The 12,026-nt window shown below is 30.7% G+C and overlaps 1 protein-coding gene across 2 annotated transcripts in view; it reads right to left on the reverse strand.

The window, feature by feature from the left end:
• Nucleotides 1-12,026, reverse strand: part of LOC106463637 (polymerase delta-interacting protein 2-like) — a 40,452-nt gene that overhangs the window by 8,891 nt on the left and 19,535 nt on the right. For both annotated transcript variants that reach the window (XM_022391180.1, XM_013923685.2), the window contains exons 5-8: nucleotides 8,597-8,666; nucleotides 5,901-6,008; nucleotides 5,470-5,606; nucleotides 1,072-1,098 (exon numbers count right to left, since the gene is read on the reverse strand). In XM_022391180.1, the coding sequence (XP_022246888.1) occupies nucleotides 1,072-1,098; nucleotides 5,470-5,606; nucleotides 5,901-6,008; nucleotides 8,597-8,666 (342 nt within the window). The remainder of the gene's footprint in view (nucleotides 1-1,071; nucleotides 1,099-5,469; nucleotides 5,607-5,900; nucleotides 6,009-8,596; nucleotides 8,667-12,026) is intronic.

The following is a 12,026-nucleotide window of genomic DNA, read 5'->3' on the forward strand; positions in this document are numbered from 1 at the left end:
AACGTACGAGAGAACTATCAACAAATTCTGAAAGAGAGGATGTGACAGGTGGGTGTGGCAGGAGGGGTCTGATTTTCTATTCGATAGCTCTGTAACCAAACAAAATTATAAAAATTATGGTTTATTTGAGCAATAATGATTTTATAGAGTATTTCACATTTAATTTCGTACATTTTTGAGGGGTGATGGATAAAATAGGGATGATGACATGCTAAGACAAAATGTGTGACATGGGTCACACTAGTGGAAATTCAGGTTTTTTTTTATATTTGCATGTAGAATTAAGAATTAATTAGTCCCTGCTCCCACTCCTTCATTGAAACGAACAGTCAGACAGTTGACTGCAAGTCTCTTTTAAGTCTGTCACTTAAAGTTGTTTTCTTATTTAGAAGTAAAAGTTTAAATATTATTCCAATTTTTTCAAAACTATTAATTTATAACTTAAAAAAATATATCAGTTGAACTAGAAAAATAATATTTCATTGTAGTCTGATGTTTATTCTAATGAAGAGGTCAGGATCCTGCTCTTTTCTTTAAACAAATTATTCATATTTTTAATGATGCAATAACACATTATCATTTTGAATGATGTGACAGTTATACCACTGTAGCCTTACAATGATTACAAAAGAAATACAAAAACTTCAAGCACAGTTTTAGGGCACTTGATGTATACACAGAGAAAAAATAATATCATTTTAACAGTGAAATACCATAATATTAAAATCATAAATAATATTCAACGTTAAACAGGATGACGTTGTAACATCGAAACATGTAGAGTCGTCAACTTTTTGAAGGCCATAGATAGGCCTAAATAAAATGTTTTTAACTGTGTACCAGTTTAACATTGAATATTATTTATGATTTCAAGTTTATACACAAGTGCCAAAATACTATAAATAACATAAGATTATTTTATTATATGGTCCCTAGATTCCCTCTGATATAAAAAAGGCTAAATACTTAGAACTTCTACACAAGATACTATGCACGACAATACAATTCTGAAGAAACAAATTTGGAACTAGAACTAAATTTCATATAGTAAAAATGAATTACATCACTTACCCAGTAGACTGTAGCATTTTGGGCAGCCTGAAATAAAATAGTCATAAGTCAATATTTATGAGAACTGATAAAGCTTAAAAAATATAAAGCATGTTCTACTCATTCTAAACAAACCTTACAGAAACCACTAACAAGGTCTAGTTGTCAAAACAATTGAATAAGTTTCTTATGTATTTAGGTTTTCACTTCAAGTTTGGTAAACATAAAACTGATATGATATGACAACAGAAGTAGAGTGTGCAGGTATCAGTGATTCACAATATTACTATAATTACTTATATTACTCATAACTAAATAGTAGTTATAACAACTTATAAGACTACCATCATTAAAACATAAAATACCAACTACCACCACCAATCCATCATCATGGATACCACAGATTCAGAGAACCTTGAATATCTTTAGTGATAATGCTAAGAGAATTCTTGTTATCATTGTTAAGATTACTAATGTATTAAATTATGCTCAACACTAATAAGATCAGAGAACCATTAACTGAAGTTATGACTAATACATTAAAATATAGCCAAAATTCTGGCTAACACAACTGATATCACCAGCATATGACTATTAACATGAATGGAATACATATTATTCTTGACATTCTAGCAAATGCAACTGATATCGCTAGAATATGATCGTTAACATCAATGGTTTATGAATTATTCACTAAGACTTCTTACATTCCTTATGCTTGAAATTCTAGCTAACACAACTGATATCACCAGAATATGACGTGTTAACATCAATGGCTTATGAATTACTCACCAAGATTGCTCACATTCCTTATGCTTGAAATTCTAGCTAACACAACTGATATCACCAGAATATGATTGTTAACATCAAACTCACCTTAGATGTGCAAAAAAACGTGTGGCCAAAAAAAAAAAATATTGAGTGTGCACTAGTTAACAGGCCAAGTTTTTTGTTCAACTTGGGGCATGATGGTGGGTAAAACAAAATACATGGCCTAGCTAACTAATGAATGAATATTTGCTGTAAAATCCTTATCAATGCTTTAAGTGTAGTAACCAGTTTGGCTGTCAATTTTGATTTCATTCCTTTAAGTCTCACACTCAATTTTTTGGGCCACACCTTTTTCTCACACCTACGGTGTTTTTCATTAGATATCGTGACTTTTTTGTCAATACACTCTAAAAAACCAGAGCAAGTAAGAAAGTGACACTCGATAGTAACCCACATTAGCTTTAGGATCACAACCCTATTATTCGGAACAGACCTTTACAAAACCAACCAGATTCTTTAAAATATATGATGGTAGTTTCCTCTCTAAAACAGTGTTAATAGCTTTCTTTATAGTAACACCATGAAATTTAGATTAACATTTTCTTTTCATCACCCCATGCAATCAGTACAGCTGTATCAAGCAGCATTATTTATGCTAATTACTTAAGCTAATATCATGTGATGCTAAATGCTCTTAAATTAGGATAATTTCTTAAGATTTAGTAAATTTGTGCTGAAAAGTTGGCAATGAATAATTAATAATAACCATCCACCTTATGATTCTTTTGAAAACTTGAGCTAGAAACTGTTAATCTAGTTTTCTTGGCCTAACCAATATTTATGTATCTGCACATCCTCTCACCTTATAGTTTTTTCTGCTCTAAATCAGCAGTCTTTAATCAGAAAGGTAAAAAACTAAAAATGGTCCACTTTTACACCTAGGTGAAGCTGTAGTAAAAATGTCAGACCAATTGCTAATTATGACTTTTTTTGCATAGATATGCATAAAAATGTTCAAAATATTTTAGCAGCTTTTGTTGAATAACTTTGCACATATGGCTTATATTTACACCAAATCAGGCTCCTAATTGTAGGTTGAAAAGATCTATTGGGGTACTAAATTTGAAAAAAATCCATAAACGTTAAGTATATTTTTGTGTTAAATAAAGTTTCCATACTTTTGTTGCAAAGAAAAAAAAAGGAAGAAAATCAAAATTTGTGATGTTATATCTCAGGTATTTCTTAATAGATCACCTTGAAATTTTATTTATGAAGTAAGACATCAGTAAAATACATCCATTGAAAATACGTGACAGTTTGGATTACCACAGTCTGAGATACAGAAGGCAGAAAATTGCTAAACTATCACTGCTTTTAATAACACACAGTGTGTCTTGCATGAGGTTGTTTTGGCCACACAAGACACTACCATGTGTCTTGATTGTATATAAATTACTAACTAAGACTATTAATACGTATTGTACATGAAATTCTCGGTAACACAACTGATATCACCAGGAAGTGACTGTTAATGTCAATGGTATATTTATGACTCACTAAGACTATTAATATTATATTCATTATGCATGAAACTCTAGCTAAGACAATTGATATCACTAGAATATGATTTAACATCACTGGTATATGAATTACAAACAAACACTGCTTACATTCCTTATGCATGAAATTCTAGCTAAGACAAATGATATCAGAAGAATATTAGTATTAACATTAATGGTATTAGAATTTCTCAATAAAACTGCATAAAATTCTAGCTAAGACAACTGATATCACCAGAATATTACCATTAAAATTAAGGGTATATGAAATATTCACTAAATCTGCTTACATTCCTTACACATGAAATTCTAGGTAAGACAACTGATATTACCAGTATATGGCTGTTAACATCAATGGTATACAAAATACTAAATACGACTGCTTACATTCCTTATGCATGAAATTCTACCTAAGACAATTATTATCACCAGAACATGAACAAAATACTAAGATTGCTTATATCCCTTATGCATGAAGTTTTAAGTAAATCAACTAATATTATCAAAAAATGACTGACTTAACATCAATGGTATATGAAATACTGACTAAAACTATTAATATTGTATTCATTATGCACTGATATATGATTTAACATCATTGGTATACGAATTACTAACTAAAACTTACATTCCTTATGCGTGAAATTCTAGGTAAGACAACTGATACCGCCAAAATATGACTTACAAAATTATTTGTATATGAAGTACTCATTAAGACTGCTTACTTCCCTAATGTGTGAAATTATAGCTAAGAGACCTGATGTCACCAGAACATAAGTGTTACTATAAATTGTATACAAATACACATTTAGACAGCTTACATTTCTTATATGTAAAGTTTAAGTTAAGACTACTGATATCACCAGAATATGACTGTTAACATTAATGTTATATGAATTACTCACTAAGACTGCTTACATTGCTTATGTATGAAATTTAGGTAAGACAACTGACACCACCAGTGTAAGATTATTAACATCAATGATATATGAAATACTCACTAAGACTGCCTATACTGCTTATGCATGAATTCTAGCTAAGACAACTGATATCATCAAAATATGACTCTTAACATCAGTGACATCTGAAATACTCACTAAGAGTGCTTACTTTGCTTATGTGTAAAATTCTAGCTATGACAACTGATATCAGCAATAAAGAAAGTTGATTAAGTATGTTATATTAAAATTATTATGATTGTGCATAAGTGGAAAGTCATGTGACAATCATAGCTAATACAAAAAATTGTAGCAGATTAGAAGGTATCAGAACAGGTAATGTGGTGCCACCCAAAATGAATTTGTTTTGAGAAAGATACATAACAGTCTTTTCCAAGACAAAACTCTCATACACTAAGATTATAAAGATGTGTTTGAACTAGGGATTTAGAATTTTCAAGAAAGGGATATCCCTTGTACCTAATGGCATTCAAAAACAAACAAATGTACAACAAGTCATACCCCAGTACTGGAAGGGAAAGTGCAGAGTCTTGTAATAGGTGAGAACCCATAAACACAAACATGAGTGGTAAAAGTCATCCATATGCCTCAAGCAATAATATGCAACATATCCAAGAAGGATCTCCATCTGGAAAAAATGATACAAATTATATGTACACATGTCGATTCCTGGACATATCAATTCAACCAGTACATACCACAGCTGGAGAATGAAATGGGTATTTATGTTATTCCTTCCATGTGAAGACAAATTGATCATGTTGCCAGATACAATGCCTTGGAATTTCAGTTGCATTCTTACTGTTGAAATGGGCACTAAGGATTGCTGTCCTTGTACAATAGATGGAATAGGAAACATTCGTATAGGGTAATGGTGTGCTTTTGATGAGATAGCCTTATGATGGAAACTACTTCAGGACTATTGTCAAAATGCATGGCTATCATCTAGAGCTTGTCCAGATGTGGAGAGACTCCAAAGTTGTTTTAATATATCATACTCAACCAGTGTATTCTGTCTGAGACATTTGATATTGCCTATAAATAAAAATTTGGCTAAGATTGATGTCAGGTAAATGACACTGAGATAATTACAGGATGATTATTAAACTATATAAACACACTTTACTCACTCTACATCCCATGTAGAATGGGATCACTGTTACCCTGATGTCCTCTGTTGTCTCTTTGTGTACGTCTGATAACTCCAGCCATGGATGATTTTTTTCTTGCCACGCTCGTAACGTTTCTCGAGAACTAAAACATGGTTCTATGGAAAAGCATTTTCATAAACTTCTAATCAACAACTATTGATTCTAATATCCTAAATTACAGACCTTAAAAACAAAAACTTAAACAGCAAATGATAGTATAATGTGGTTAATGTAAACAATCATGCATTGTAGTTGGTTACATGCGCTTTTGAGTAATTACTATACATGGTAACCTTCTATAACAACTTGGTCAATACCAAGGCTGCTTTAACCATTTGCATTGAGAAATATATGTCCCAGCCACAGTGAATGGATTAACTATGTTATACTATATTAACAAGTTTCCATACCTTTTTCTGGGTCAAACATGAGGAACTTATCAAAAAGTTCATGGTTAAGTGGATTACTTTCTGTACTAGTGTAAGGCAAAATGTCTTCATGAGCAACATAGTCAAGACCTATTAAAAAACAAAAATAGAATAAAGTGAATTTCTTCATGCCAAATTATATATTACATTACTCACAAGTTACAAAGTAATATTGGCCTTTTTGTACAGCTGTATAGTGGGATGTGCCTGTTTCTGTGTGAGATCAATAGCCATACTTGTGGCTCATTCTAACAATAAAAGTATAGTATCAAAATCCATGAAAAAATCACAAAGTATCACTACTGTGGAGTTTTTATTCACACTGAGAGGAGTTTCAAGTTTGTAACAACTTTTGATTAAAAAGTACCTTGTGAACCATTATTGTGTTGTCAGAATTGTCTACTCATCAATGACACCTCCTTCACAGTTTTTTCAATTCAACAACAGCTTATACCAGACATGCTACAACTGGTGAGAGCATTAAATACCTTGTGGTTCAAAGCAAGCAGTCAAAATGATTAAATTTTTTTATTTAATTAAATAAACACTTTCAACTCACCCACAGCTCCCACTACATGTCAGACAAAAACTGAAGTATGCATATGAGAGCCAATAAAGACCAACAGGGATCTGTCAGGTTTTCATTAAACCGATCGCCACGGGTATCCTTTACTGCACATGACACAAGGTTTTAGTGTCTTATATTCAAAATTATATTAAACTACTTTTTATTTATGTTATACTAATTAGAATAGCATCAAATTTTAGCTAATAATTCATATTTTAATATTATATAAGTTTTAAGTTCTTAATTCTACAAGGCAGTATTAAAAAAAATCCTGAATTTCCACTAGTGAGACTCACGTGACACATTTTCTCTTAGCATGTCATCATCCCTATTTTATGCACAATCCCTCGAAAAAGTACGAAATTAAATGTAAATTACTCTTTATAAAATTCTCATTGCTTAGACAAACCAAAATTTTAATAGCCTTCAATTTTGTTTGGTTACAGAACTATCGAATAGAAAATCAGACCCCTCCTGTCACATCCTCTCTTTCAGAATTTTTGTAGTTCTCTCTTACGTTTAATTATATATTACCTATAACCAATGGAAAGTCAAGATTTTCATCCATCAAATGATGTATTGTATAACATTATGTTTGGAACATAACAGCTCGTTGCATAGTTAGAAAACCAGATAAATTTTGAGAGGTAAGGGAATTTGTCTACTTTTTGCATGTTATTAGTCTATATTCTTTGTTGCATTATTTAATTAAATAAAAATTAAGTGCATTAGTATCTATAGTAAAAATTAGGGTTAAGTTTCTTTGAAAACCTAGAGCAAAAAAAAAGAAGATTGGTTAAGTATTTTTATTTCTTGTTTATTCATGTTTAAGTTAGTTAAGATTAGATTAGGTTAAATAAATAATAATAATAATATTATAATAAAAATGTTTCATGAGGCAAACATGCGAGTAGCTCATGGGTAATGTAATTTGTTAGCATAACGTGAGCTGCACGTTCCCCAAGTGATTTACAACTTATAATGGCATGGATTGTAGTTAAAAAATGGTTCAAAGGGCAATAAAACAATAAAATTTACTGATAAACAGATGTATACTGTTACAAACTTAGAACTACTTAGGATAAACAAATGTAGTTTCATGTTACAATTTGAAGTCCTAATAGAAAGAAAAAAAGGGTCATTTAGGCTTACTTTGATTTTTTTTTTGGTGGTTATGAAGTCGGTCATATTGACCAATCCCGTTTTGAGATAGGGTAGAGAAAATAACAAATAAGCTGTAAAGTTTTACGGAAAAAAATGTTTGAAATTAATTTAGGAGGTTTCAGGGATCACACAAAGGAAATCTGAGATTTTGAGATGATGTATTTTTAATTTTAACATGAAAATTACTTTGCACATGGACTATTCAAAACAAATACTCAATATATTCATGGACAATTCTTTATTTTATTTGATTAAAAATCCTTCACTAAAAACTATGAATTTTTGTATGTGAAAGGCATAATATTAACTGAAAGACTGCCAAATTTTGTGAAGACATACACACTATATTGAAAGTTAGAAGTATTAAATCTATAAAGACTTTAAACGAGTACAAAGATATCACATGGTCAGCCAAATTGACCAAGCCTGTGTTGAGAGAGTTAAGTTCACACTCAAGTAAAAAACAAAAAAATATGTGATATCTTTACAAAACTCAATATCTAAAAAAGTGGCCAATTTATAAGTATGCTGCATATAATTCTCAAGCAAATGATGTGTGTCTCACTTGTGTGGACTTAAATATTTTTGAATTTTCTACAGTATTAACCTGGTAAGCCTAATTTTGCAAATTATTTTTCAAATTCTTATAAAAAATTTAATATCTAATGGATTTCAAGTTTTATGAATGCATCTGTTTGAAGTGTAGCAGTGGACAGCATTTCAGGCTCCTTGTTGAGGCCTTCCAAGAGACATCAATATCATCAATCTCTATACCTGTGGCAGATGCTGTTTGTAAATGCTTCAAATCTAGTACAATCAACTCTGTCCAAAACCACCATAAAACAGCACATAATATGCTTTAATTATTTTAGGTTTTTCTATTAATACAAAAAGAAAGTAATATGAAACATATTCTGAGGAAAAAAAAACAGAAACAGCAGCTTACCAGGTATGGCATACAGAGATCTACTGTTGTCTTGGTTTCCCAAAAATGTTACAGCTTCAGTTTGTGTTCTCTAAAAATACAAGACAAAAATATAACTAAGAGTTTCTAACATACTCAAGTATTATTTCTTATTTTTTGCAAATTCCCATTAACCCTCTTGCTACAGGCATCCTTTTCTGCACATGTCACGAGGTTTTTATGAGTTACATTCAAAATTTAATTAAAGTACTTTTTTATCATAGCAATCAAATAAACATGGCATCACAACCTAGTTAATAATTCAAATTTTAATATTATATATATGTTATAATTATATAGAGCAATGTTTTAAAAAAATCCTTAATTGTCACATTTGCTCTCTAGGCACTCCCTGTTCTCCAATTTATTTACCACCTTTCCAAGGTGTATGAAGTTTAATTAATGTAAATTACTCAATATAATATTGCCATAACTCAGGCAAAGCATAATTTTTATAACCTTCAGTCTCATTTGGTTACAGAGCCATAAACTAGAAATAAGACCCTCTTTCCACACCTACCTTTCACATCCTTTCTTTTACAAATTGCAAACAGTTCTTTTTGACATTTAATACAATATTATTTATAACCATGAGAAAGCCAAAGTTTTAATCTATCAAATTATGTATTATATTACATTGCTTTCTGTACAGAAAATTATTTATTTTTCTTCCAGTTCAAACTTTATTTCCATGGGAAACACGTTGATGAGCTTAGCTAAATTTGTAATGGCTCTTGTCTCATAGTTAGAAAGCCAGAAAAATTGTGATGGTTATGGGACATTGTCTACTTTTTACATGTTGTTGTTCTGTGTTCTTTGGTGCATTATTCCATTATACTAAAAATTATTTAGTGCAGTAGTACCATTAGTATAAAAAAGTGGAGCCAAATTTCAATGACAATTAACAGTGATAAAAAAAGAAAACCCAGGTAAGTACTATATTTCATGTTTTCTTCTTGTATTCTTTATTTATTATTATAAAAGTAACTAAATGTAAAAATTATACATTTTTTAGGTTACAAAAGGTTTGATTAGGTAAAAAAAAATTTCACGAGGTACTCTCATGAGTAGGCCGTGCATTATGCAATTCGATAGGGGTATCATGAGACCACATTCACCAAGTGATTTACAAACTTTATGATAGGAATATTAGTTAGACACAGTTCAGAGAGCAAAACAACAAAAAAAGTTAAGTATAAATCAAGGCACAATTTTAAGGAAATTTCCAGGTTGTCCAGAAGGTTATATTGATTGTCCAAAAGTAAATAAAAATACACAAATCCTCAAAATTATGACAACATGTATGTAAAAAGACCCTAAAAAAGACCCAATTACAAGAATTTTAATGTTTTTATATACCTTATTTGTTTCCAAAAAGTACAATTAATGTTTAGTTGGCAATTTTGCATCTTTATTCAATTAATTTTTGATGCTTTATTTCCCAGGAAGTTTTGTTACATTAGAGAAAATAAACCCAAACCACGCTAAAGTTACATAGTATCTTAAAGAACCAAACGGTCAGTGATCTGTAAAATTTTTAAACAGAACAGCGTCATTCTGTGTTTTCATTCTAACCAGCTTGGCCTGCCCACCAAGCGCAGTAAAGTACAACCTGTAGTAAGACTAGACTTGTATCAGAACTCTCTCACATACTACTCTACTGTAATACGTACACACACACTGCTGATATGTATTGCTATTCATACCCATATCTTGTATTGACCTGGAAAAAGGCAAAGCTAGCCTTATTTTATTTATTGTTATTCTGTTTTGTACTGATCAAAACTCTCATAAAATAATCGGGGGGGGGGGGGCAGCATTTCAAATTCTGAGTTTGATTTTATATATGTGATCATCTTAGTTTCTACCAAAGGTTTATTGGTAAGAAGTTGGGACAGACATGTTAGTTTTATTGTTGTAAGCATCTATACTAGAAATTAATCTCACTAAATGTTCATGTTATCAGTGTTCGTTTTTGTTGCAAATCTCGGCCTGCCCAAGTAGATGCATACATTTTGAGTTACTTACTGATTTAGTATGTGTGTATATATATATATATTTGTTTTTTACAATTTTTTTTCATTGGTTGAATGTTGATTTAAATACTAAACGTTTTTTACTGTTAAAACTTGTGTACTTAAGAATGATTGTACCTGTGATCAAAACATTGTGCCTGTTTTAAAAATAAATTTTACTTACTGTAAAAAAAAAAGTGTGGTAATGTAAGTAACTGAGCTGTATACACTGTACTGTGTTACCACACATTGCCATTCATGCTCAGTTGAATTCCATACAAAATTTACATGCAGCTTGTCCATGAAAGAAAGTTTAGTGACAAAACAGCATTATTACCCAATCACAAAAGCAAATTTTTTCTAATGTTTTAAGCCCCTTTTGGTGGATTGTACCAACATTTCTTTTGTACAAAGTACAATCTTTTTTAAACACAAAAATGGACCAAAAGACATTTTTGTGGGAGTTCAAATTTTCATGTTCATAGTTAGGAAATTTACTGTTGATTTTGGTCAAGGATCGGAGTCAACATTACATGTGTAGTGTGTGTGGACATGGATTAGTGTACAGTAGACTGCAATGTTGCTTTGAGTAAAGGTCTGTTCCAGGGTGCTAGTTGTCCATCAGAAAACATGGGTTTAACTCTTTCCATACAGACGCGATCAATTTGACCAACCATGTGACCTCTTTGTACTCGTTTAAAATCTTATAGATTTAATACTTCTAACTTTAAATATAGTGTGTATATCTTTACAAAATTTGGCAGTCTTTCAGTTAATATTATAAGTCTTTCACATACACAAAATCATATTTTTAGTTATGTATTTTTAATACAATTAAATATATTGAGTATTTATTTTGAATAGTCTGTGTGCAAAGTAATTTTCATGTTAGAATTAAAAATATTTCCTCATCTCAAAAATCTCAAATTTCCTTTGTGTAATCCCTAAAACCTCCTCAATGCATTTCAATTTTTTTTTCGGTAAAACTTTATAGTTTATCCGTTATTTTCTCTACCCTATCTCAAAATGGAATTAGTCAATTTGACTGACCTCATAACCACCAAAAAAAAATCGAAATAAATCTAAATTACCCTTTTTTATTTTCTAGAATGACTTCAAATTGTAACATGAAACTACATTTGTTTATCCTAAGTAGTTCTACATTTGTAACAGTATACATCTATTTATAATTAAATTTTAATGTTTTATTACCCTTTGCACCATGTCTAACTACTATTTGCACCATTATAAGTTGTAAATCACATTGGGGAACATGCAGCTCACATTACGCTAATGAATTACATTACCCATGAGCTACTACGAGCTGCTCGCATGTGTGCCTTATGAAACATTTTTCTTATAATATTGTTATTATTTATTTTACCTAATCTAATCCT

The sequence above is a fragment of the Limulus polyphemus genome, unplaced genomic scaffold (assembly GCF_000517525.1).
Source record: "Limulus polyphemus unplaced genomic scaffold, Limulus_polyphemus-2.1.2 Scaffold1450, whole genome shotgun sequence".
NCBI classification, from domain to species: domain Eukaryota; kingdom Metazoa; phylum Arthropoda; class Merostomata; order Xiphosura; family Limulidae; genus Limulus; species Limulus polyphemus.